A 27995-nucleotide genomic window follows, 5' to 3' on the forward strand; every position below is an offset into this window, starting at 1 on the left:
TTTTGTAAACATAGTATATTCTGGTATTAAGGTATAGATAGAATTGAAATTCTTTACTTTCTCCATATACTTTGGGTGGGATCTATGGAATTTTGATGTCAACCTTATCTTCGACATTCATACTAGATGTCAGATGATACGAATTATCTTAATTTAACAACTCTAGTGTCGAGAAAATAAAAATAATTAAATTTATGAGATGTCGGTGAAAAATAAAACTAGGAAAAACACAATACACACCACCAGTTAATCTGAGAATAAAAAAAAAAAATCCTGAAGAACAGGAAGCTAGGAGCTAGAGATGTGTTTTTTTTAAAGGCCACACACAAACCTGCTTGATCCTAAACACTGCACATATTGATAAGACCGACATTTTTAATCAATACTTTTAGACTAGACCAAGAAATAGAAATCTATACAGCTCTTTCTGCCACCTACGTAATCAATGGCTGTAGCATAAAACTTCTACAATATCCTCGAACAGAGAAACCAGAGTATGTAGTTTTAAAACCCAATATAACAATGTTGGATTTTTCTCGGAAACGTAAGGCGTTTACTATTAAGAAATTTCCTACGCTAACAAAAAAGAGCATGATCATTTTCAGCAGTTGCTAGAAAGGCCATATGCGAAATTTTAACCATCTAGTTTCAGTCGGAAGGGGAAAAAAAGTAAGTAGGAACAGAAGAAACCTTCTTTTGCATCACTGAGAATATGTGGTTCAAACGCACAACCACCACCACACAGCACATGCAAACACGAGGGGTTGTCATTATTCTTGAAAAAAAACAGGAACGTTTCCTATTAACGCTACGACGTGAATTCAAGAAGTACCACGCAAGGGGAAAAAGTAATTCATGCAAGGGGTAAAAATCACCGCTAAGAAGAAAAATTATCTATTGATGAATTTACCGTCTACCTAGAACGATGAGGCTAACAAACCGCAATATTGCTAAAAGGACAGATACGTGTCCGACGACGAAGCAAGGACACAGACACACTAACCCCGGCACCTTCGCATCTACCTGTCCGAACCCCTAGAAGCTGCGATGGGGGAAGCGATCCCGTCACAAAGGCAGCGGCGACGGCTAATCAATGAGGAGCGGAGCCTCCGCGGAGGGCGGCGCGGCAGGGGCGGGGACAGCGCCGGGACAGCGCCAGGACGAGCGGCGGCTGGGCTGCGTCGCGGCCACCCCCTCACCCGGCCGCCCTCCCGCCCCTCCACGCGCCCACGCGCCCACGCGCCCCTCCAGCCACGCCGCGCGCCCCCGTCCCCTTGCGCACGCGCCCCGGCTCGGGGCACGCGCACGCACACACGCACTCACGCGCCCGGGCCCTCACGCACGGCCGCGCCCCCGGCTCGACCACTCACGCACCTTCCGAGCCCCTCGCGCACACTCCGCGTCTCGCGCCGCGGCCCCTCCGCGGAGAACGGCGTCCGTGACGTAGGGCCCAGAATCCCTACGCGAGGCGGCGCGAGGCCTCCTGGGAAATGTAGTCCCGGCCCCCGACTCCGGGGGCCGCCGAGCGCGAGAGCTCCGAGCCCCGCCTTCCTCCTGATGCGCGGCTCAGGGCGCCGCTGCCCGCTCATCACGTCTTCGCTCTCGGTTTTCGCGGAGGCCGGGTAGTTCCGATGCGGAGAGGCAGGTATCCCGAGGACAGGTGAACGCGATGGAGGAGACGCGGCGAGTGAGAGGGTAGGTGGGCAGCAGTCATCTAAGTTCCGCTGCGTGCAGGGAGGGCCCTGCCCTGACAGCCGCCGGGGAAAGGGGCCTGAGGAGACGGGAAGCCGGGTGGAGGGGAGGCGCTCCTGGGAGGGCCGGCCACAGGCGAGGCCCTTCCCCGAGGCCGGGGTTCCGCGGTACCCCGGGGGATGGGAAGCGGGTGGTGAGCAGGTGAGCGGGGGGCGTTGCCCGCTGCCTGGAGCTGCTGGTGGTCCGCAGAGGGCTGGAGCAGGGCCGCGAGTTTGACTCTGATCTGTAGGGGAAGGGAGCAGGGGTGTCCTGGGTCCACGTCTTACTTTATCCAACGGCTTTTCCAGAAGATATAAGCCTAAATCTAGTAATGGATCGCATCACGGTAATAAAATTTCCCTAAGGCAAATTTTAGATTAAAAGAGACTTAAAATTGTATGAATCTTATTTGGACCATAAGTCAAAAGAAAATTAAGCGTTTATGAGATAACAAAAATTTGAACACTGCCTATATATTTGATTTTAAGGAATTATTGCTAATTTAGTAGTGTGATAAAATCCTGCTTATGATTTTTGAAGGGTTCCTGTTCAGAGGTAAATTCTGAAATACTTACAAATGATGTCACTTCCAGGTCGTTTCGAAATAGAGTGATGGGTGCAAGAGTGTGCATTATACTATTACATTATAGTAATGATAACATTTCCGCTTTTCTACCATTCTTGCATTCCTGGTTAAACCATGTTGAATGTGATATGATAATATTACTTTGATATACTGCCATATTTAATTTAATATTTAACTTAGAACTTTTTCAGTGTTCCGAATATGACTGCACTTCAGTCTTCTTTCTTTGTAATATTCTAAAAAGACTTTTCAAGTGTCAATAATTTGGGAAGCACAGCTTTTTGTTTGTTTGTTTCCTATTCTGAAAAATAGTTTTTCCTTTGAAAGTTTTGGGCTCAAAATCTTTAGGGATAGATATTTTACTTCTGATTCAATGTTTTTTTAAAGGGTAATTGATTGATTTAGGCTTTGTAGTTCTTATGGAGTCAATTTTGGACACTTAGGTTTTTCTAGAAAATTGTTCATCTGATCCAAATCTTTAAGTTTGTTTACATAAAGTTCTTCATGCTATTCATTCATAGTGATTTTTAAAATCACTGCTGTAACTATAGCTGTTTTTGGAGCCCAATATTTATCTGGGCCATCTTTATTTTCTTGATTTGTCCTGCAGTATATATATCTACTTTAATATTTTCAGAGAAACAGATTTAGGATGTTTTTGCAATCTTTTAGTTTTGTCTTAATGTTTTTGTATTTTGGTTTTCTGTTAGAGTAACTTTTGCTGTCAGTTTTTTAATTTTCTTTTACTTTGTTGCTATTTTTCTACTTCTTGATTTGATTGCTTAATTATTTTCTCTGTAATTTCCTTATTTTCCAAGAAATGAGTACATACATTTTTAAAAGTCTAATATGTTAAAAGGCTCATAAAACAGGAGGCCCCTGTTTATTCTCAGTGGCAGCCACTTTCAAATTTTTAAGCAGCTCTAGCTTTCAACTGTCTTCAGTATTTTTTTATTCACCAATGAGACATTTTTCCACTTACTGTGTTAAATGAGAATAAACTTTTACTTTTACTTCCACACCCTGCCTTCCTTTCCTACATCCTTAAATCACAATGTAATTACATTGCAAGTATCGCACTATAGTTCTTTTGCAAATTTTGGCTAAATCTTTTTGGCTAAAAATTTTGCCTCAGTGTTTTTTTACCATGATAGCTGTGTAAAATAGTCTTTATTGTGAACCATAATAAGTTTCTTTCTTGTACATATTTTACTTTTTCTGTTTTTAATCATTGCATTTTTTTATTCATTTGCTTTGGTTTTCTTAAACCTGTGTAAAGTGCCTCTTGATTCCTTTTGCCTCAAGGTAAAAACCTGTCATACAATCTTATCACTTTTCTCTTTTCCTGAACACATATCCCAAGGAGCCTTCCATCCTCCTACAATCTAGACCGATCATTATTCATTAGGCATGCGGCACACTGGCATACTGGCACCTCCCTTCACCCTCATCCATGCCCTCATCTCATCTCTGTGTTGGATCTTCTGTTTCTCAGAAACTTCTTTTTCCCTTTTTAGTATATTACAATAATACTTTCAGACAAGTCTATTTCTGTGTAATTTACATTAAAGCAACAGTTATATACATTGCTGGCATAGAGACATTAAACCTACCTGTCAAAGATCTACCCGTCTAAATTAAGATGTGAATTCTATAATTTTGTCCATTGAAACTGAACTCTATTGAAGTCTAATGCTGAGATAGGAGGCTTGCATTTGAAAGTTAATCTTCAAAAAGAGACCTGTAAAAATATTAGCATAATAAAATATTGCATGATTTACTGTGATCCTTAAAGTCTTCAAGCATTCGTCTTTTATAGTCACACTATGTGTTATGTGGTTTTTTTATATTACACCATTATAAAAATTATTCAGGAAAGAACTAAGCCATCTAATATTGTTAAGGCTTCACTCCCAAAGCTTGAACATAGTTCATCCTTCTCTGTTGATCCCATTCCAGTTTTATGTAGACTAATTTATCAAAAGGAAATATTGACTTTGGGGAGAGAGATTAAATTGGAGGTAATCAAATGAACTTTTGTTTCAGAGTCACAGATCTACCTTTAACAACTCCATTAAAATTCCTAAGTAAGATAGCAGCCAAATCACCAGTCCTATTAACCATATGTGAAGTCAATCACGTAAATACCAAGTTATATATAAAACAAGTTTGCCTAAAACAGCTGTGTTTAGCAGGAAGATTTAGTCATTCCAAAAATATAACTTAAAAAATAGCAAAGTATGCACGAAATTTAAATAACTACACCTTTTTAGACTGGTTCTCTTTAGCTTTCATTTCTTTTTAATGATGCATGCTTCTTCCGCCCAGGGCTGAGAAATAATCTGCAGGTGAAGCCAGTATAAATAACTAAGGTAACAGTTCTAGATGGTGGCCAAGAATAACTGACAATATTGCATGTCATTACAAGTCCCAGTAAAGATTTTAAGCTGGTCAGATCTTGCTGAGCGAGAGGGAGGAGGGTATACAAATTTTTTTTTTTTTTTTTTTACCTTGACTCCATTGGGGTCATTTCCACATTTCTTCTTTTATCTGAACCTGCCTCTTTATCTGCAGGGATGATGCCCAGTGAAATGCACCCCTGCCCTGGCTGGATCAGAGAAACAAGAAGAGAAAAGAAATATCCTGATCTCTCTACCCTGATGTGCAGGCGGATGCCACTCTTAGATTCTCACGATGGCGGATACTGACCTATCTTCTGTATGGCCTCTGACTGCACAAGACTCTACCTGTTTCTGTGTGAGAAATACTGGAGAAGAAATGAGGGTGGCTGGATTTCCAGTAACCTGGTTACAGGGACCGGTAACCTTTAAAGATGTGGCCGTGGAGTTCACTCAGGAAGAGTGGATGATGCTGGGCTCCGCTCAGAGAAGTATGTACAAAGATGTGATGTTGGAAAACTATATAAATCTCATCTCGGTGGAATATCAGTTATGCAAGCCTACTGTGATCTCCCTGTTGGGTCAAGAGACAGGAACTATGAAAAGAATTCCTCAAGACACCTATCCAGACTGGGAGATTCAGATTAAAACCAAAGAATCAACTAAGCGGAATATTTTGGGGGAAGAAACATCCAATGGGGTGAAAATGGTAAGATTCATAATGGACGATTGGTCTTCTACATTAAAGGAAGACTGGGAATGCCATAGGATCAGAAAACAACACAAGATCCCAGAGGGTAATTTGAGGCAAGTTACATTTACCCAAAAGCAAACAGCATATCAAGACAGAGTCTATGACTGTCATGAATTAGAGGAAAACTCCAAACTTAAATCAAAACTTGTTTTTTCGAAGAGAGTTTCTACCAGCAAACATTGTTATAAATGTTACTTAGATATTGAGAGTTTGAAGCACGATTCAATCTTAAACATTTATGAGAAAAACTCTGTAAGCGAGAAGCTCTGTGAAAATCATGAATATGATAGAGCGCTGTGGCATCTTGAAAGTATTCAAACAGCACAAAAAGTGTACATATGCTCCAAACATGGTATATACTTCAAAAAGAATATGCTTCCAATACGTAACAATTTTCATACGGTAGGAAATTCCTGTGAATGTAATAAAAACAAAATCTTCTGTCATTCATCCCTGAAGCAACAGGAACAATCTCCTACTGGAGAGAAACATTATGAATGTAATCAGTGCGGAAAAGCCTTCAAAAGGATTTCTAATCTTATTTTGCACGAGAGAAGTCACATGGGTGAGAAACAATATGAATGTAAAGAATGTGGGAAAGTCTTCAGTGATTCCTCAACCCTGAGGAGACATGTAAGAACTCACACTGGTGAGAAACCCTATGAATGTCATCAATGCAGAAAAGCTTTCAGTCAAAAAACGTCTCTCAAGGCTCATGTGAGAACTCACACTGGAGAGAAACCTTATGAATGTCATCATTGTGGAAAGTCTTTTGGCACAAGTTCTTACCTTATAGTGCACAAGAGAACTCACACTGGGGAGAAACTCTATGAATGCAGTGACTGTGGAAAAGCCTTCAACACAAGCTCTCACCTTAAAGTTCACAAGAAAATACACACTGGAGAAAATCTCTATGAATGCAACGACTGTGGGAAAGTTTTTAGTGGTCTCTCATCCCTTAGAATGCATGTGAGAACTCACACTGGAGAGAAACCTTATGAATGTAAAGAATGTAGGAAAACCTTCAGTGTTTCCTCTTCCCTTAAAAGACATGTGAGAACTCACACTGGAGAGAAACCCTACATATGTACGCACTGTGGAAAAGCCTTCAGTCAGAGTTCTTCACTTATGATACACAAGAGAATTCATACTGGGAGAGAATCCCCGTAATTGTTGGCAATGTGGAGTTGCCATTTTCATTGTATCAGGGTGGACCCCAAGCTCATTATTTCTGTCCTCTAAAATATGCACTTACGGCTGAAAAATAGTCCTTTAAACACTTCTTTGGCTATATAAAACATTGGTCTGTCACCTTATTTGGTTTTGATTCTAAGTGTTGTCTAATATTATGACTTTTTGATCCATACCTATTTAGAATTATGTGTTTGCAATACGTGAGGTAAGGTTTTCAGTTTCTTATTGATTTTTAAGTTAACTGCATTATGTTCAAAGTATCTGGACTGTATAGTACTTTATTGATATTTTCTTGAGTTGATTTCTGGCCGTGTGGCAGATTTTGCTAGTAGCCAATTAGACAAGCTCATCCTTCCCTACTGGTGACCCGATTTTAGCTCCCAGTACTAATGTCTGTTTACAAAACTCTTCTCAGCCTCCCTGCAGCCAAATGTAGCCATATCTCTCATTCCTGATTAATCAAAAATGGTATCACTAGGGACAGACCTGTCTGTTTTTGCACTTTGCCTTTCTGCATTCCCCTTTCTTTTCCCTTTGAATCTTTTATTCCTAGAGTTGAAGGAGCCATCTTGTGACCTTGAGAATGACAACAATGGCCTAAGGATGGAGTAGGAGAAAGAGATCCTGGTTCTTCAAAGACATCTTTAAATAGCTGGACCAGCACGCACTGCTTATGCCTGGACATCTTTTTACATGGGAAAGATAAGCTTATTGCTTTTCTTAAAAGCAGTATACGAATGCAGTCAATACAATAATTTTGTTAAAAAAAAAAAACACGTAGAGTTAACTGTTTTGTATTCAATGTAGACTTTGTCCTTGTGTGAGATCATTTTAGTGGTATTCAGAAAGGGCAGTTGTGCTCTGCTTGCTTGGGGTTGGACTTCTCTACCAGTTCTGGCCCACCGGAGTCTTGGCACGCCAGCCGCTGTGGCCTCGGGCAGTCTCACCCAGCACATCTCACCTGACTTCATTGCAGCAGCCTCGTGACTGTTTTCCCTCCCTCAGCTCTTACTTCGTTCCACTCTTTTCTTTGCAGCTACCACAGCATCCTTCTATTATTCCTGTTGGTGTTTTTAATTATGAAACTAATACATACATATGAGAAAAGTGTAAACAGCCTCTGCTCTACGCAAGAGAAGAGAAAGCCTTTCCTCAGACTCTACTGCCTTGGAAACTTAGCAATGTAGATGAGTGTGCACTCAGACTTGATTCTACGTACATATGAATATATCGTTTTATAAAAATTGTCATACCTTTCATTATCTTTTTAAACATATGTCAGTACATGTAGTACATGTCGTATGTATTCCATTTCATTCTTAATAGCTGCTTAGAATTTGCTTATGTGGATGTAACATGTTTTCAGTCCCTTTCCCCTCCAGATGTCTTTTACCAATACTGCCGTGAACAGTACTTTTTGCTACATCTTGCTTTCCTTTCCTCTGTTCATCACACTGCTTTCAGGGGGATCCATCTAAAGTACCCATGTGATTATATTACATTTCACTTCGAAATCCTCCCCTGGTTTTTTCCTTCTTTGAGATAAAATCTTTTTACAAGACCTTTCACGCTTAAACTCCTACCTGTCTTCTCAGGCCCCCTTCCTTGCTCCTGCGTCTCATCACTCTCTGGATCTCAACCCGGCCTAGTCATCCTTTAGGGTGAATTACCGTGTAATTGCTTTAACAACACTTTCACGCTGTCACAGTATTGCCTGGAGCTTTGGTAGGGTGGGAACTTTGTCTAAATTGTTCACTATTTTACTCCGAGTACTTAGCCCATAGTAGCTATTCATTTAAACAGTTAAGGTTTTTCAGTTAATTTTTTTACTTAGTGTTTCAGTGGAAGCTTAACTTAAAATAAGGGATGGGTTTTAAGTGACTGTGTAAGGCAAACATTGGATCGAATCAAATTTCTTTTTTCTAAGCACTAGAGTCTCACCCGGCATAATAAGATATTCCATCATGACAGGCACGCAGAAGGAAACTAGGAAGAGAACTGCAGTTTACTGTTTATTAATATTCTCCCTCTCCCATTCCCCATCACAAGCTTATATAATTTCTTTTGTATGGTCAGGGTCCACATGCTGCTACATTGTGTTAAAAGGAGGGAGGTGACCCAGCATTGGTGAGGGTGCAGCGTCCCTCTTTAGGCTAGTGATGGGAGCGTAAATTAATACAGATCCTCGTGATAGGTCAGAAATTTGTGTCCAAAGTGAGAATATTATAACCTTTAACCTAGCAATTTGTTTCTGAGCTTTTAGAAGAGAACTCTTCCTTCAAGTATGTATAAGTAACAACGGTCATCTGTTTCATGCTGTAGTGAAAAACTGGAAAATTCCTAAATTCCCAGTGACAGCTTTGGTTTTCTAAAATTACGTCTATAAAGTGGAATATAATGCAGTCATTAAAATGTAATTATATATTTATTGATATGTGGGGATGTATTTACTATATTGTGATTTTTTAAATACAATTATAAAATATGAAAGTATGTTTTTATAAAAATATATATTATAAATATATGTGTACATTGAAAATGTCCTGGAAAAACATATAAAAATGATATGTGGTTATTTCTGAGTCATAATTTTTGTCTTTTACCTATGTGTTTTCTAGTTTAAATGGTAAACAGAGCTCAGTGGATTTTTTTTTTTAAATTGAACAATTCCATCATGAATTTCTTAATAAATATCACAAGTATGGCTTTTAGTGTCTTTGAAGTTGTAAATTGATTTTTTTAAGGCTATTTTTGGATACATAGAGTCTATACCTTTTGTAAGTTTTTTTTTTTTTTCATTTCAAAACCACCTTTCAACCACCTTTTCTGTCTCCAGCTTTTTATACGAAAACTTTTTGAAAACACTGCTAAAGGGCATGGGCTCTTTTTATACCTTATTGGGAGACCTGAAGGGAGATTTGAAAAGAGCTACATAGAACAACAAAAGGCAAAGTCCTCGTTCAGACCTTAGCATATTTGGGTGGGGGGCGGGCAGTAACTGGAAAATTGTTAGGCGGGGGGGTAGGAGGAGAGTATATGAAACAAGGTTGGAAAGTAGGCCAGACCATAAAAACCTCTCTAGTGATGGCACAAGTTTATTTTTCATTTGAAGAGCTATGAGAAGCTCCTTATGAACCTTTCATAAGAGATTGAAATTGCTTGTTTTAAAAAGATCACACTGGATGTTGTAAAAAAAAAAAAAATCTTAGTTTAGGAGTCTATTGTAGTAGTTCATGTATGAAATTTGACAGAAAACAGTCTCATTTTCTTCCCAGAGTTATTTTAGGACAAGTTGATAACAATTTCTAACAAATAGGAAATTCACACTAACGTATATCATGACTTACATTCACCTGTAATTTAAGAAGTGCATTTCGTATGCCAGACATAAAGTTTAGAAGAACCATAGGGCCTCCAGGTTATGTTACCTTCTAGCAGAGTTTCTCCTTTCCTCTGATAGCTTGAGGGGCTAATCGCCTCAGTCCAGGCACAGATGGAGCTAGGTCAGAGCCTGAATGAATTTTTAATATGACTCAGTTTACCTCTACTTAGCCTTTATATTCTGGATATGACTCTCCTAAGCTTTTAAATCTGATGCCTTGGTAGGGCTAGTCTTCTTAGCCTTCTGCCCTTTACAGCTTCATATCTTGACAATGGCTTGAGGACAAGGCCGACTGTATTCCAGGCAGTTACTCCTCTTCCTGGTGGGTTCTTTCCTAAGTACCACAGGCACTGCAGGAATTTCACTCTTCCTTGTAGAAGCTTTTCACCTCACTCCCCAGCCTCCAGCACAGCCCAAAACCTCAGCAAAAGCCCCATGGGAGAGAACCAGCTGTGTGTTTCTCATCTGCCACTTCAACCTCAAACGACCCTTATAACGTTTCATTTCTTTCCCCCAGCAAAGGCTCTTTCCTGGGCCAAGCCCAATCTTCAGCCCACATCCCAGATCAGGAAATGCTTACAAGAGGAAAAGAAATAGCCTGTGATTATTAGTTACCTCAGAAGGACTGTCCCATCTCTGGAATTTGGGCTTATCCCTCATTGCTTCCACAGCTCTATGGTGCCTTTAGAAACATTTTTTGTAATTTATCTGCTTTATCTGGTTGTCGCCACAACACTGCATCCTATCTAGACGCAGACTTTTTGAAAATATTAGGAGTAGCAGTTAAACTCAACCTCATAGTAACAACACTGCATTCAGTTGAAGGGATAACAGGAAATACAGATGTGTCTGTATTTGACACGACTGCATGACAGCCGCACCTCTGTGTGCCGATGTTGAAAGTCATTCTGCTGTACACTCTGAACACACGAGTTACTCAAGGTAAACGCAAATTAATTCAGAAAAGGTTTCACACCGAAATTGTCATAGAATGAATGAGTCATGTTCCAGGAAAGGTTCCACGTGTTGTGTGAAAGGTTACCTAATGTGCTCTTCTGTAAAGGATAGACGCGTTCATTGGGAGTATGACACTTTTATAATATATGGATAATTGAATAACCACGACGACAAATAAAGTGCTGTAGTGGTCTCAGACATATAATAGTTGCATTCCTGAGTATGTTTCACATAAGTTTTACACAACTTGTGTATGCAAACCTAAGAAAATTGTGTCTGAAATATAAATGTCATCGCATAGATCAAAATGTCCAAACTGGATGTCTACCCCTTCACACGTACTAAGATGGTCACTGCATATCACCATTTCTCTGTCTCAACAGTATAATATAAATTGGAACTAAAATATTACATAAGTAATTTAAAGTACATCAACTTTTCTCTGCAGCTCAATGTGTCTAGCTATTGTTAACTGAATTTCATCTTGAAAAAACAGGCAACCTTGTCTTCTACCTCTGGAAAACACCATAGCTTCTAACAAATGATGTCTTAAATATGCAAAGATGCAACAGGTGTATGAGCAAAAATTAAGTGAAAGAAAGCAACTATGGACCTTGCCATCACCTTGCAATGACAAATAAAGCATACTGTATGAACAAAAACACATACAAACTGTTCACTTTCTTTTTCCAGTGGCATGTGTTTTGACATCTTTATTGTATACTCTAGGAATTATCTGTATGTCAATTGAATTAAAAATAATAGTTGTTCTTTTCTGAAATACCTTACCGCAAATGAGAGGACTTTTTAGATGTTATGTAGTTCAGAATGGTGTTGTATAAAGGGAATTTTGGGGGAAAATTATTATTTTTGATAAAAAGATGCAGGTACTTTATTTGTGAGCTGGACTATCTGTAAAGACACTTCCTGCCTGATTGCCTCTTTTCACCTTTTTCTCCATGTCTCTTTCCCTTGCTCCAATAAGGAGCTCATATTTGGTTTAGAAATAGAAAGTTCTGCTTTTAAGAGGGAGAAAGTAGACACTTCAAAACCATAGTTTTTCTCAGTTTTAGACCCAACCTTAGTAAAGAGAAGCTGTTACAAGAACAAGAACACTTCTACCAATTTAAAATCATGTCCTCAAGGACAGAGATGAGGGTTTCAGCCAGGCAATTTAGAGCCCACCCCAACATTCCCATGGAGATAGCAGACACTGAAATTCAAATTCTGCATTTAGAGGAATGGCAGCCTCTTCAGACCAGGTTCCTGTTGCTCTCCGTCATTATATGCCCAAATAAGTTCTTTTGGGCAGGGTTCAGTTGGCCCCATTCCTCCTGAGAGAAGTCGATGGCCACATCCCTGAAAGTTACAAACTTGTGAAGTGACAAGGACATCTTGTTCACCAAAGAACTGCTCTGCATGGTGTCAGGGAGTGATAATGCTGGCCACACTGTGGGAAAGGGAGGGGTTGTACAAGTTTTTCTGGTAGAGTTAGAGGCTTTGGGTAATTCTAGAAAAGCAATTGTTAGGCGACAGCTATGTGTTCTGTTACACTGAGTGGGAAAGAAAAAATGCTAACCTCATTTTGTGAAATATTTACAGACATGAAAAAAATGAGGCACATATTCAAGCACTAAATTGCATAGTACATATACTAGATGCAAGGGAGGGTCTTCCAAGAGGCAGGCAGATGCTTCAGAGAGAATATAAACCTTTAACTGGAACATTAAAAAATGGGCAAGGTATCCACGCAAAGTGAAAAAACCTGATTTATTTTGACAAAAAAAAGTGCTTACAAAAGAAATATTCTCACTGTAAATGCCGCAAGAGGAAAACTACCTTGGCATTTTCCTGTGGTGTACCTTATTTACATTTCCAACTGAGTAAGACTCATCTAGTCAGATTCAAGGATACATGTGTTAGCATAACCTCAAATCCAAACACTGTCTTGAAGTTAAAAAGATACCTAAAAATGTTTCTATGATTATGCTTGTGTTTCCACAAAAGCACACTGCTCTTCGCCATCAGTGTCAATACTGTGGTAACTGCATTTTCAGAATCACACAGGCTGTGGGAAAAACAGCAAGTACTAATTTATTATAAGTCAAAAGATTTATTAATAGCTTTCTTTTCTCAGATATTTCCCCCTACAAAAACATTCCCGCACTGATTCCCTCCAGTATGACTTCTCAGGACGCTAAGATTTTCCTACACGTCTTACAACGGTACTTGTCCCCCTGTATGATTTCACAGGTTTCAAATATTGCAGGTCAACCTATATTCAGTTCATTTATAGGGCTGCCTTTTCTTCTTAGAAGAGTATTTTAAAATTTAATAAATACTGCATGAAACATGAAGGCCTTCCCAAACCACTGTTTGTGTAACTTTGCTTCATCGCGAAGTTTCTGCTATCCAGGAAAAAGGGCGCCCTGACCTATGCCTTCCATCCTACTTGGGATGACAGACGCCGAATGGGAACAGACCACTAATTAAAAGCTTTCTCGCTTGGACTGAACATGCATCTCTTTCCTGGGAGGAAGTCGTTAATGTACAGTAAGGGAACCCTACCCGATGAAGATCTCGGTACTGACTGACTTCACTTTCCAGTATTACAAAAAGAAAGAGCAGCTTTAATGGCTCCCCCCACATATTCCTGGGGTTTTTCTCCAGGATACTGAATGCAGTAGGGACCACATTTTCTCACATTTCAACACATTCACACAGGGCTCTGAAGTCAAAGTAAGGCATTAGCTGCTATTTTCTTTATCCATACGGTCTTAGGTTTTCTCTACAGTGTGAATTCCCTGGTGTGCAGTGATAAACGGGTGGTAATTAAATGACTTTCCATACTCGTAGGGGTTCTCGAGAGTGTGTGTTCTCTGATGTTTAGAAAGGTTTGAGCTCCAGCTGAAGGATTTATTGCACACCTTACACACATAGGGCTTCTCTCCAGTATGAGTTATCTGATGTAAAATGAGGGAAAAGCTCCGACTAAAGGTTTTGCCACATTCGGCACATGCATAGGGTTTTTCTCCCGTGTGAATTTTCATATGTTGTATAAGGGATGCATGCCACGTGAAAACTTTACCGCATTCGTCACATTCGTAGAGCTTTTCTCCAGCATGAATCCTCTGATGTTTAGTTAGGAATGAGTGGCAACGGAAGGCTTTCCTACACTCGCTACATTCGTAGGGGGTTTTGGTAGTATGGATGCTCTGATGTCGAGTAAGGTGTGAAGAACGCCGAAAGGCTTTCCCACACTCGACGCATTCGTAAGGCTTCTCTCCAGTATGTGTGATCTGATGACGAATGAGCTCTGAGCCACTGCTAAAGGCTTTCGCACATTTCCTACATACATACTGTTTTTTCCCGATGTGAATTCTCTGATGCCGAGTGAGGTTGGAGGCACGGCTAAAGGCCTTTCCGCATTCCAGACATTCATAGGGTTTCTCCCCAGTGTGTGTTCTCTGGTGTTCAATGAGGAAGGAAAGGTAACTGAATGTTTTACTGCAGTCCTTACACTCATGAGGTTTCTTTCCAGTGTGTATCATCTGATGCTTCACAAGGTTGGAGATCTGACTGAAGGTTTTACCGCATTCCTGACACACATACGGTTTTTCTCCAGTATGAGTTCTCTGATGTAACACAAGGGAAAAGCGCCGATTGAACGTTTTCCCACATTCACGGCATCCGTAGGGCCTCTCCACGGTGCTGATACTATGCTGAGACAGGGCTGCTTGGTGAGAGACTGTCACTTGCCTGACACATCCCTGATTTCTTTGTAGCATCGCGGTAACGTCCTCGCATTTCCAGCCTCCTCTCAAACTGGAATGTTCAGGGCCTTGGCTCAGAATTCTTTCCTTTATCAGATACTGGGATGAGTCATTTTCATATATGACATTTTTTGGAGAAAACTCTCTGATCTCATCATTTGACTCTGAAACTGAAAAAAACAAAGCTAATTTTTTTTTCTATATTGAGTAAAATAAAGCCATTGTTCCCTTTTCAATGAGAGAATTAAATTGAAAACATTCTTGGCATTTTACCGCTTTTGTAGTTGTCATACATGACTCTGAAATCCGAGCATTCTACCCAGAAATTCACAAGACGTCAAACAGAGGAGAGATTTAGGTGAATAGGAAGAAAGATTAAATATAAGAATCTGAAGATGAAGGAAAAATAGAACTATGAAGAAGATAGGTAACTGGGAAGGGGAGGTTGTTAGTCGTCCTCACCTCCATCTAAACTTTATTTGCTGCCAGAATGGACTGGAAGTGAAAATTTCATTAGTGCTGCTAATAAACTGTAAGTGCCCACAGGGGCATCAGACTGTTCACCTAGTGCCTTTGGAACATCTTACAGTGACCTAATCCAAATAAATAAAGGTTTTTCTGAAAACTATTTCCTATGATCCTCACTCTAACTCTGCTCTGCAAACTTCTATCCGATGCTCAATTTGGTTATAACAGTCTTTCTATCAGATGCTTTAGATAAATAAACATAGGCCCTGATTTTCTCCAGACATTTAAATGAAGGCTTTTGAAAAATATAGTCTCTCATATCCTTATTATTAGAAAATACGTACGGGTAAGTGGCCATGATGTATCAACTTATGTTTGAATGTTTCTGAAAACAAAAATCATGTACCAAATAACAAAACAAATGTTGGCAATAGGTGAATGTAAGGACATATTAGTATTCTCTATACTATTCTTATAACTTTAAAATTATTTCCAAATTACATTAAAATTTTCATTCTTCTCTAAAACACACGTTGACATTTGTTTGGGGGGAAATGCTATCTTTTATTATCACTGACTGTAAGCTTCTAGAAAAAGAATACATATTTCTTTAATATGTATCTAAGCAATAACCCAAGATCTATACCTATATGGTAGGCACATAATATAAAAGATTAGGATTGGCAAGCAGTGAATAGCTGTTAAGAAAATGATCATCTCAATAAAGAGAAAATCTTAAATTACTTTCCTAACTCTTCTATAAACCAATTCCGTTTCTACTGAGTACCTCATTATGAGCCCTGGGGATATAAACTGAATAATTCTCTTTGGGAGCTAAGAAAATAAATAGGGAGATTAAGAGAACACAGAAGAAAACAACTAATGATAGAAGAAACAAGAGTAAGTCCATTATATTTACAGTAAAAAGTATATAAAAGATCAGAGACAAGATATAAAAATCCACTGCAACAGATAAAGAAAGGCTTCATTTGAGGATACTAGTCAAAAACTGAAAGACAGTATGACATATACAAGGTGACCTGGACATTTAATGATATTTTTAAAAGCTGTTGGAGTTAACTGTATAGATTTAGTATACTATTTGCCTTATGATTTACCAAACCAATGAGAGTAAAAAGCACAACCAAGAAAACTAGATTCAAGATGTAGGTACAATGCTAATTATATATCCCTTATTCCCCTTCCCTCCCTCAAAGTCATCCCACATCCTCCCATCACCTCCTACAGCCACACTCTTTTTTGCGGATGCCAAATTGATCTGACAAAACTTATCGCTTATACTTATTAAAAGCCAAGGGGGAATACGAGGATTTATTCTTAACGTAACAAAGGATTCCTATGATAAATCAGCAACTAATATACTTCAAGCAAAAATTTAAGATGTATTCGCATTGAAAAAAAATCAGAAATATCCTCTATCATCAGCACATACTTATTATAGTATACAAGAAGAAAAATTTTGGAAAACAAGATTTTAACAATGATTACAGGATACTTCCGGTTTCTGGTCCTGTATGTAAGAAGCTTAGAAGTTGCTGCTGTGTCCTAATAACAAGTAAAAAGCTGAACTGAAGTATTGACAACTCTTCTTAGATCCATCAGAGAAGTGAAGTGAGGTCAGAGGGCAAACGAATGTCCCCCCAAATTGGAAAAATAGGAGGGTACAGAGAATCATAACTTGCTGGAGCAGAAACCAGGAGCAGAACCCTGTGGGAATCAGGGCTGGTTTAGGAAAACCGAAACTGTACTGACAGATAGCTGGAGGCTCCATACTGCAAGTCCATGAGTTAAAAACTCCAGGGGCACCCAGTCATAGTGGCACTCCCACCTCAATTTTTCTGAGTTTTATCTCCAGTAGTTCTACCAGGACCTTGCAGTGAGCATCCAGGAAAAGTCATCTCAGGCTTCTGGAAGAGGGAGGCGGGAAAGGAACCATTCTGAAACACGTAGAGCATTCTTTCTCATTAATGGGGCCTGCTCTCAGGAGACACTATTTTACCGGAGCCTAACGTACCTGGGAGAAGAGATGTACTCAACTCCAACCCTCCCAGTCATCCTGCCCCACCTAAGTGAGGGAAGAAACTGAGACGCATGGGTAAAGGTCACAGTTCAGGGGCACAGGCTCACTTAAAAGACTGAGACCGAACCACAGAGCCACAGAAATCTTCCCCTCGCCCCACGGCTTACCACTACAACACGAAGGTCTATCTATTTCCACAGTTCCTTTTATCCAGTAAATCATATTTACTTTCAAAAACTTACAAGGCATACTAAAAGAAAAAAAGTTTAAAGAGATCAGAATTCAAGTTATATATGGCAGGAATGCTGGAATTATCAGATCAGGAATTTTTAAAAAAAGCTATTATTAATATGCTAAGGGCTTTAATGGAAAAAGTGGACAACACGTGAGAACAGATGACTAACGTAAGCAGAGAGAGAAAAATTATAAGTCAAAAAGCAACACTAATATAAACTATGGACTTAGGACGATTATCTCAATGTAGGTTCATCAGTTGGAACATGTACCGCTCTGGTGGGGGATGTTGATAATGGAGGAGACTATGCGTGTGTGGGGGCGGGGTTGTGTGGGACATCTCTGTACATTTCTATTTTATTGTGACCCTGAAACTGTTCTGAAAATGTCTTGATTTAAAAAAAAAAGCTAGAAGACAACTGACTGGGAGAAGATATTTGCTTATGATATATCTGATAAGAGGTTAATATCCAAAATATATAACACTCATACAGCACGACGACGACAACAAAAACACAAACAATCCAATTAAAAAATAGGTAGAAGACCTGAACAGATATTTCTCCAAAGAGGGAATACAGATGGCCAAAGACATATGAAAAGATGCTCAAGGTCACTAATCATCAGAGAAATGCAAATGAAAACCACAATGAGAAATTACCTCACACCTGCCAGAATGGCCATCACAGTAAATCAAAGAACAAGTGTTGGCGAGGATGTGGAGAAAGGGAACTCTCACACACTGTTGGTGGGACTGCAAACTGGTACAGTCAACATGGAAAACAGTCTGAAGGTTTTTCGAAAAATTAAAAATAGATACACCTTTTGACACAGCAATTGCACTACTGGGTATTGATCCAAAGAAAACCACAGTAATAATTCGTAAAGACCTATGCGCCCCTATGTTCATGGCAGCACAATTTACAATAGCCAAGATATGGGAGCAACCTAAATGCCCATCAAGAGACGATTAGATAAAGAAGTTATGGTTCATATAAACAATGGAATATTACTCAGCCATTAAAAAAAATGAAATCCTACCATATGCAATGACATGGATGGACCTAGAGGTTATTATGCTGAGTGAAATAAGTCAGAGAAAGATAAGTACCACATGATTTCACTTATATGCGAATCTAAGGAACAAAAAGAACAAACTAATCAAAAATAGACTCACAAATACAGAGGACAATCTGGTGATGGCCAGAGAGGAGGGGAATTGGGGGCTGGAAGAATGGGGTGAAGGGTTAAAGTACAAATTAGCACCTGATAGATGGTCACGGGGATGGGGAGCACAGCACAGGGAATGCAGTTAGCATTAATGTGATGGCTAGGTGGAGAGCCAGAGGAGAGAAAGAGGAATTAGGAGGATCATTTTATAAACTATATAAATGTCTAAGTAATACACTGTATACTTGAAACTAATAAAATAACATTTTTAAAAAAAGCTAAAGATCACAAACTCTGCAACAGAAATGAATGCCTTTGATAGGTTCATTAATAGCCTAGACTTGCCTGAGGAAAAAATCTCTGTGCCAGAGGATACTAACTCAATGGAAACTTCCAAAACTGGAAAGGAAAATGACTGAAAAAGCCAGAAAACCAAGAACTGTGGGATAACCACAAAAGGTATAACAGACATGTAATGGGAAGACCAGGAGAAGAAAAAAATAAACAAAGCAGTATTTGAAACAATAATGACCAAGAATTTCCCCAAATTAATGTCAGACACCAAACCACGGATCCAGGAAGCTCAGAGAACACCAAGTAGGACAAATGTCAAAAAAACAAAACAAAACAAAACTGTACTCAGACATATATTCTAACTTAAAGAAAAAGCTTGAAAGAAACCAGAGGAAGAAAAACAATTTACCTATATAGGAGCAAAGATAATAATTACATATGACTTCTCTGAAACCACACAAGCAAGAAGAGAGTAGTGTGAAAATTTTACAATGTTGATAGAAAAAAAAAATTATAATTCTGTACCCTGTGAAAATCCTTCAAAAGTGAAAGAGAAATATTCTCTCAGACAATAATTAAGGAAACTTGTTACCAGTAGACCTGCTTTACAAGATCTAACACCTATTAGTGAAAAAATTAAAAAAAAAAAACTTTCAACAAACTAGGAATAGAGTAAAACTTACTCAACTTATAAAGGACATCCATAAAAAACCTATAGTTAATGTCTGAGAGATCTGAAGCTTTCCCAATGAATGAGAGATCTGAAGCTTTCCCAATAAGATTGGGAACAAGGTAAGGATTTCACTTCTCACCAATGCTTTTTCAACGTCATACTGGAATTCTCAGCTAACGCAATAAGAAAGGAAAGGAAATAAAAGGTATAGATTGGCAAGGAAGAAATAAAACTTTTTTGTTTGCAGATGACACTACTGCCTATGCAAAGAATTAGAAAAAATTTACTAAAAACTCTTGCAGCTAATAAGTGATTATAGCAAGATTGCATGATACAAACTTAACATTCAAAAGTCAAAAACTTTCCTACATACCAGCAATAAACAACCAGAAGTTGAGATTAAAACACATTACTATTTATAATTAGCACCCCCAAAAATGCAATACTTAGGTATAACAAAACAAAATATGTATAAGATTTATATGAGGAAATCTTCAACACTCTAATGAAAGATATCAAGGAAGAACTAAATGGAGACATTCCATGTTCATAGATAGGAAGACTGTTGTCAAGAGGTTGGCTCTCCCCAACTTGATCTATACATTCAACACAACCCCAATCAAAATCCCAGCAAGTTATTTTGTGAATGTTGATGAACTGATTCTCAAGTTTACAGGGAGAAGCAAATGACTACAGTACCTTAACACAGTATTGAAGGCAAAGAACAAGGTTGGTGGACTGACACCACCTGATTTCGACAGACTCCAAAGCTACAGTAAACAGGACAGTGTGGTACTGCTTAAAGAACAGACAAACACATCAGTGGAACAGAGCTGACAGCGCAGAAACAGACCTGCATGATCGCAGTCAACCGACCTTTGACAAAGGAGTAAAGACAACACAAAAGAGCAAAAATAATCTTTTCGACAAATTATGTTAAAACGACCAGACATTCACTTACATAAAAGTAAATCTAGATACGAACTCTACACTCTTCATAAAATTTAACTCTAAATGGATCACAGGTTTAAATGTAAGAGACAAAGCTATAAAGAAGATAGCGAAGGAGAAACCCTAGGTGACCACAAATACAGCAAAGACTTTTTAGATACAACACCAAAGGTAAAGCCATAAAAGAACTAGTAAGTTGAATTTCACGAAAATTCAAAATTTCTGCTCTTCAAAAGCCAATGTCAAGAGAATGAGAAGACAGACAACAGACTAGGAGAAAGAATTTGCAAAAGACACATTTGATAAGACTCATAATCCAAAATATAGCAAAAAAATCTCTCTTAAAACTCAACAGTAAGAAAAAACCTCTCCAAATAACTAAAGTTTGAGAAGCACTGTGCTATCTCTAAGTTCCAGAATATGATAATCAATCAATTGCCTGCTGAATTTAGAGACTGAGGCAGACCACAGAAACCTAGACTCAAAAGCAGCCAGCACACGAACGGCGCAGGTGTGAGGAGAAGGCGCTCCTGTTTCTGCTCCGAGGATGGGAGAGGGAGCCGCTCTGGCCAGAGAAATCCTGTTGTTGACTGTCACCCTCGTTCACCCTGCCCAACAACATGGCACCCTGCAGCAGCAGTAGTCACACGGGTGAGTCAAACTCCAAGGCAGGGTGACCTTTTTCACAGCAGAAAAGTCTGCAGTTTTAAGAGCACAGACGTTAATACCCATTTTTTTTCTTTTTCTCTCTCCCCTTGTTGCTTGGCTAAACAGGCAGACACAGTCACAGGAAGTGCATAACGGAGGGAGAACTAAAGGTCGGCTTTCTATCCAGACGAACTGACGGAACAGAGGGGCCCTGGAGCCAGGAAGGGTGGGGGAAGACTGTGAAGAATGGAGCTCAAGGAGGTGACCCCATAAGCCGTGTAGGAAACCATGCATCTACCCCTGAGCTGTACATGATCGGTCTGACCCTAAATAGCATACCAAAGGCTGTGAGAACTAAAAAAGGGGAACCCACTGCCCAAGTTCCAGAAAGGCCACTAGGAGGTGCATATGTGGGACAAATACAATAGGCCTACAGGGGCTGTGAAACCAGTGTCACTGGAACCACAAACACAGAAGACAGGTTAGACCATGTGGCCTCGGCGTGTCCATGCTGACAGCATGCTTAAATGAACATCTCGACAGAATTTAAACAAGACCCAAGGTCTTAAAATATCAAAATGAATAAGTCACAACCCAAAGTTATAGGACACACAGAAAAATAAGAAAATTTCATCATCCTGCAGAGAAAAAACAATCCAGCTATAAGACACATTCATGGAGCATTTATATATGGACAGCACATTAAAATAATATTAGGCAAAATTGTTGTTTTTAGTGTGAAAACAATATTTCAATTATATAGAAAGTGTCCCTATACTTTATACACGATAGTGAAGTACTGTACGACGAAAGTACTGTGCGAAGTCAAGACATCTGTAATTTACATTATTTAACAAAAAGCGGGTAGGGTGAGGCGAAATACAATAACATATTATCCATTATAAAATTTGTAACTATGGCAATCCAGATTTATGGAAAAATAGAAAATATAAACAAAATGGAATACTGAACCCAGAAACACACACAAAAATTGACATTTAACTTATGACAAAAACAGCGAGGGAAAGACCAGACATGTCAATGTATGGTACCAGAAATAATTGGATATCCACATAGAAGACATCAAAATTGACCACTAAATCACATGACATGCAGGCGCACACACACACAAAATAATAGTGGACCATGGATATAAATGTGAATGGCAAAGTGACTAGGTTTTTTAAAGAAAAAATCTAGGAAAATGTCCTTATCACGACTCATGGCAGGAAAAGACTTCAACAGGTCAAAAAAATGCTGACCACAAAGGGAAAGATTAATAAATCGACTACACTAAAGTTAAGGATTTCTGTTCATCAAAAGAGGTTGCTGAGTGGAAAATAAGCCACATGTGAGAAGATATTTGCAGCGAATACAACTAAAGGATTTGTATCCAAAACATAGAACTACAAATGAATAAGAAGGGAATCCAACAGATAAACGAGCAAACGCCTTCGAGAGGCACTTCACGGACAAGGGTGTCCAGATGGCCAGCAGCTGTGGGCGAGGGTGCGCGACCTCAGCAGCCATCAGACGGGCAGTTTAAAGCACGGGAAGCTGGCGCTGCGCGCCTCTGACTGCGAACCGCACGATGCCGAGCAGCACTGGGTGCTGCCAAGAACGGGTGCGAGGGGAGCCACTTACCACGATGCGGAGGAGGCGCCCTGCCCTCTGACCCGGCAAGTCCACTCTGAGATACATGCCGCAGGTACCTGGGGACACGGACAGCAGCAACACTGCTCCCCACAGCCCTAAATGGCAAACAACTCAGGAAGCCCTTGATAACAGGATGGATAAAGTGGGGTGTATGCACCCATACGATGGAACGAACCACTAGAACAATATGCGAAGCACATAAATCTTAAAGTAATTTTGAGAAGCAAACCACAATATAACATATACGTTAGATGTATACGTAAACATTACGAGCCCCTCCACGTAAAGTTCACAAACCAACCATCCGAAACTACAGTGATTAAAGATGCAAACAGTCCTAAAGCCGTAAGAAAACCAAGGAAGTTACTGTCACTAAAGCAGGGAGCACAGCACCCTTGAGGGGTGCGGGTGTCTGGGGTGAGTATGCAGAAAGCTCGTGGGGACCTGGCAGTGTCTGCTCACCGACTTTGGTGGTGGTGACGTGAGTGTCTTATAATAACTTGTTAAGCTGCACATTCATGTTTTATGCATGACTTCTATCTGTGTGACATTTCACCTTCCAGAAAAGGTACGGGAGAGAACACACAAAACCTGCAAGAGCTGTGCTAGCTAGCGTAGAGGCAATTTTTCCATGATTGCCCTTTATCTCGCTTCTTTGGACATAGTTCTATTGGTTTTACTATTTTTAAAACTTTTACAAAAGGACATTTTTCTTTAGTCCTTCGTACTTAAACGAAGCCTCCTACACTTGCTTCACCTCGTGACCAGCGCACGTCAGTACTTTCTTTCCATGTTCCCCTCCACGTCCTCCTGACGGTCTCCAGTGTGTGACATTAACCATCACCACTCTCCTCAAAGCCAGGCCTCAGTTTTCACAGCACCGTCTCCTGTCCCCGCCATCAGTCCTCCCGAGCTGCCGCCTCTCAGTAAATGTAAGTGATCGTCCTGTTACCTCCACAGGACTGCTCTTCGGAGGTCAGTAAACTGCCATTGGCAGCGGGCTCCAGAAACAATCCTAGCACTTATGGACACATACAAGTAGCTCTTCTACATCAGAGTCTTCAAATGTGGCATGGCCATATTTATCTTCAAAGCGCTTCGCCAACAATTCTGTTGCCAATGTAAAGTGAAGAAAGCTTTCTGAGCACTTCTCAATCAATCAACCTCATGGCTTCATTTTTTGCTTCTTAATATAACACATCCACATCTACATCTCTAACCTGACTCTTTTTCTGAGGTGCATTCCAACAGCCTGGTGGACATTTTCACTTGGGAATAACATCCTCTCCCCACACCAAGCAAATCTCAAGCTAACTCATCACCTTTTCTCCAAAACCGACCCTTTTCCTGTCTTTTATGTTTCTATTACTACGACCCCTATTTAAATTATCCAGGCCTAAAACACCACCCAGAAATTCCTTTTTTCTCATTGCTGAACTTCCAATCTCAGGACCTCTAACGAAATTACTTACGGACCCATTTTACCTCACTAGGGTGTATCTTCCTTGATGGTTATTACACTTTTGTGTGCCTTCTACTCTCTGTAGCACCTAAGAAAAAGTCTTAAGATTAAAATTCACTAAATATTGCTAAGAGAATATATGAGTGAATGAATAAGTCCATCAATTAACTAAAGAGTAATGAATTCATCTTTCAAAGATGGCTAAATAGAACAGCAATATAAAGAAAAAAATACATACCTTCCGATTTAGGAAACAGAGGCATATGCCAATTTCAAGAAAGAAAGAGAGGTCAAAAAGAAATGACATTCAGAGCCCAGACAGGAAGGACACATATGTCTGTGGGACAGTGGGGGACAGGATAAGACGAAAACAGAAGGCAGACGGGTAAGAGAGTATGAAGTAGTCATTTACACAGTTGTGGGCAAGACTTCAGTCTTTGCATCTCTGGTATCTGTAAGGGAAAACTTTCCAAATAACATAAAAACGTACTGCCTTCTCATTGACTGGGTGAGTTGTTACTTAAAAAATTTCTCTACCAGCTTCTAACTCACTCACCTGAACACAGATCTCTTCTCACATTTCCTCTCCCCAGCCAAGGCTCTTTTCCTTGCTCCAAAAAGGAAACCAAATCTGGCTTCGAGAAGTTAAGACCTGCTTGCAGAAAACAAAATAAATGCAAAATCAGTCCTTGAATCCTCAGAAAACAGAGACTATTGAAAGAAACGCCAGATGTTAAGTATGATAGATATCTAAAGACCATCTTAAAATTCAAAAAAAATAATAATAATAACATAGCTCCCTTGAGATATTCAGCCAGGTAATCAAGATTCACAACCACCACACTAAAGGTCAGATTCCGGCTAAGGGGAGATTGTAGGGGTGGGGGGGAAACTTACCCAGTGAGACCAGGTGGCCATAGTTCTCCAACATTACTTGTCTGTACAAATCTCTCTGAGCAGGCCGAAGCCATTCCCATTCCTCCCGGGAAAAGTCTATGGCCACATCTCTGAATGTCACCGAGCCCTGAAAAAACATACAGATATCTGCACGACCAGCACCAACACTTCAAAGGCCATGAGCAAGGAGTGAAGCGAGTCCCACTGTGGAGGGCGGACAGTGAGTATGAGCAGTGGCAATGGGAATTTTCAGAATTCTGAGTAGTTATTAAGAGTATACCTAAGAGCCTGTTTTATTTTGCTGTAATTTTGCTGTATAATGGAGAAAAGGACGAAAAAAATGTGATTTGTCCTGAGATAATTTACAATTTTGTGAAAGGCAAAAGAGTATACATGTGAACAGCATGGATTTCTGGCTCTGGTTATGACAATTCTTAAGGTCTTACAGCACTTTATAAATAATGAAGACGATTCCTTTGTGTTTAAGAGGCAATAAAAAGTTTCCTTAACTCTAGACTATTTTAACGTGATTTGGCAAGAATGTCTTCTTGCTAACGAGCTATAGCAGACAGCAGCAGTACCCCTGAAATGAGACACGCACTCTCAAGTTTATCACACTCATCCCCACTCCTGAAGAAACAGCTGTGGAACTTAGAAGCGATTTTAGAAATGTCACAGAACAAGGAGAATAAGCAATAAAGTACAGGGACCTCCCAAAGAGGGAATGTTAATACCTCTGACGATGGGACCTAAAGCTTTTTCCCTCAGGGTGAGGGGTGATCATAAGCCCCTGCTTTACAGCTGGTTTTGCATCATTTGAGTGATCCACGTAACTGTCAGGCCCGAAAAGGAATTTTAAAAGATCCCACACTAATAACAGCCCCAAATGCATGGCAGAGTTACGTTTTACAGTTAAAAAAAAACAAAAACAAAAACTGTTCTAAGTGATAACAGATTATTGATTAACAGAGGAAGAAGCTGCTTCCTTGAGGAAACAGTGGGATTTGCAGCACAGGTGGAAACGACTCATCAGCCAGACTTGGAGAACCTCTGGATCTGGAGACAAAGGAGACAAAAAGGTAGAGAAGTGGAACTGAAAACAGAGGGACTAATTTGGAATGGCTGGCCTTCTTATTCCCAGCGTCTGGGAAGCATAACTGTCAGCCAGGCACTTAGCCACACCCAAAACAAAAATAACCAGTGTTCCTTGCTATATAAAGTTAATGTCATGTCTGAAATATGAACTCTGAATTCAGAGATTTTGTTTTGCTCACTGCTGCATTCCCCAGCTAGGATGGGCTATGCATTAGAATCGCTTGGAGGGACTGTTAAAAACGCAGACTGCTCAACCCGACACCAAGTTTTTGGTTTAGAAGGTCTGGGGTGGGGCTCATGAACATAATCGGTTCTCAAGGGATGCTGACACTGCGGGTCCAGGGACCACGGTCTGAGGTGACCACTGATTCAGGTGCTGACAGTAGATGCTCAATAGGCACATGAATGAATGAATGAATGAATGAATGAATGAGTGAATGAAGGGCAGCTGGAGCCGGACACATAAAGTAATGCACTTCTCTCTGTAATATCGGGAGAAAAGGGGGCAGCGTCACAGCTGGCTGCCTCCGTCCTTCAAACCCTGAAGCAGCCCAGCCCGTCAGAATCCCCGCCCGCGTCGGAATGGCTTCGGGTCAACGCTCTCGCGTCCCCCAAGCACAAGTGTCGGGAGGAGAGGTTCGGGGCGGGGTCCTGTGGCTCTGCGGGGCAAGTCGTTTCAGAAGAAAAAAAAGGAGCCTATGTCCCCGAATGCTGAAAATCACAGCTTCTTTCAGGAAGAAGAAAGGACACGCCAGCTTACCTGAGACATGGCTCACGGGAGGGGCCGAGAACAGGAAAGTGCAAAACGCGGAGCTGGCAGGGAGAGAACGGGGTCCTGAGCGCGCGGGCCCGCTGGGCAGCGCCGAGGAGCCGGGCTCCCCCAGCCGGGGCTGCCGGCGCGCCGCAACCGCCTGCCCCGTCGCCCTCGTCACACGCGCGCAGGGCACCCCTCCTGCCGCGGCGGGGGCTCCGGGAAGCCTAGCCTGACCCGCAGCCCCAGCTCCTCCTGCTTTAACGGGGTCACGGGACAGGCGCGTCCTCCGCGATTCTGGCAAGGTGGGCGAAGTGCTCCGGGCTCCAGACCGCGTTCCCGCCCCGGGCCACTTGACGGGGATCCCGGTGCGGGCGTGGTGGGCCCTTTTACCTACATCCCGCACAAGAAGGCCACACTCGGCTCTGCGTCCAGGGTCCCCACAGCCAGCCACCCGCGAACCGCGCCTTTCGGAGGTTCAGCGACAGGTATGCTGGACCAGGCCGTGAGGCCGCGACAACTGCAGTTCCCAGGATCCGCCGGGGCCTCAACGCGCGTGGGAAGAAGGTCCCGCTCACGCACTACAACTCCCAGAACGCCCCACGCTCACGGTGCCGGAGACAGAGAGGGCAGACCTCAGACTACACGTCCCACGACCCACGGGGGCCTCAGCGCGCGAGGGAGGAAGGCTCCCGCTCACGCACTACAACTCCCGGAGAGCACTGCGCCCACAGCACCCGAGATGGTGGGGGCCGGAGGAAGGTGTGTTCAGACGACTACACTTCCCAGGAACCACCGCGGCTTCGGCGCGCTTGGTGTGAAGCATTCTTATAAACTACAAATCCCAGAACGACCCGCGGAGGCACTTACGGCGCGTCG

General features: G+C 40.9%; 3 protein-coding genes across 8 annotated transcripts in view; 1 reads left to right on the forward strand and 2 right to left on the reverse strand.

Moving 5' to 3' along the window:
* ZNF10 (zinc finger protein 10) overlaps positions 1-1476 on the reverse strand; it is a 14712-nt gene extending 13236 nt beyond the window's left edge. For 2 of the 3 annotated variants that reach the window (XM_039879153.1, XM_039879150.1), the window contains exon 1: positions 1375-1476. The gene's annotated coding sequence lies outside the window, so the exon portion shown is untranslated. Of the gene's footprint in view, positions 1-1023; positions 1213-1374 lie in introns of those variants that run through there. The other variant, XM_039879152.1, reaches the window with a different exon arrangement.
* Positions 1372-6786, forward strand: ZNF891 (zinc finger protein 891). The gene is made up of 2 exons (XM_039879154.1): positions 1372-1695; positions 4892-6786. The coding sequence occupies exon 2, from the start codon at positions 5012-5014 to the stop codon at positions 6638-6640; it is 1629 nt and encodes a 542-aa protein (XP_039735088.1). The 5' UTR covers positions 1372-1695; positions 4892-5011; the 3' UTR covers positions 6641-6786.
* Positions 6787-12754: 5968 nt separating this feature from the next.
* ZNF140 (zinc finger protein 140) lies at positions 12755-27885 on the reverse strand. 4 transcript variants are annotated; one of them, XM_039879156.1, is made up of 5 exons: positions 27514-27885; positions 27126-27178; positions 25271-25397; positions 24930-25028; positions 12755-14946 (listed from the first exon to the last, which is right to left on the reverse strand). In XM_039879156.1, the coding sequence occupies exons 2-5, from the start codon at positions 27132-27134 to the stop codon at positions 13781-13783; spliced, it is 1401 nt and encodes a 466-aa protein (XP_039735090.1). In that variant the 5' UTR covers positions 27135-27178; positions 27514-27885; the 3' UTR covers positions 12755-13780. The 4 variants fall into 4 exon arrangements, with proteins under 4 accessions (XP_039735090.1, XP_039735089.1, XP_039735092.1 ...); XM_039879155.1 differs by having other exon boundaries at positions 27510-27885; XM_039879158.1 differs by having other exon boundaries at positions 27752-27883.
* Positions 27886-27995: the final 110 nt, after the last annotated feature.

The sequence above is a fragment of the Pteropus medius genome, unplaced genomic scaffold, assembly GCF_902729225.1.
Source record: "Pteropus medius unplaced genomic scaffold, Ma_sr-lr_union100, whole genome shotgun sequence".
Lineage (NCBI taxonomy): Eukaryota > Metazoa > Chordata > Mammalia > Chiroptera > Pteropodidae > Pteropus > Pteropus medius.

Coding starts and splice junctions, on each gene's coding strand:
- ZNF891 (XM_039879154.1), top strand. CDS start 5,012: ATGGCGGATACTGACCTATCTTCTGTATGGCCTCTGACTGCACAAGAC.
- ZNF140 (XM_039879156.1), bottom strand. Junction 25,029..25,270: donor TGGCCACCTGGTCTCACTGG/GTAAGTTTCCCC, acceptor GTTTTCTGCAAG/CAGGTCTTAACTTCTCGAAG. Junction 14,947..24,929: donor GAGAAGAGATCTGTGTTCAG/GTGAGTGAGTTA, acceptor TGTTTTTTTCAG/TTTCAGAGTCAAATGATGAG.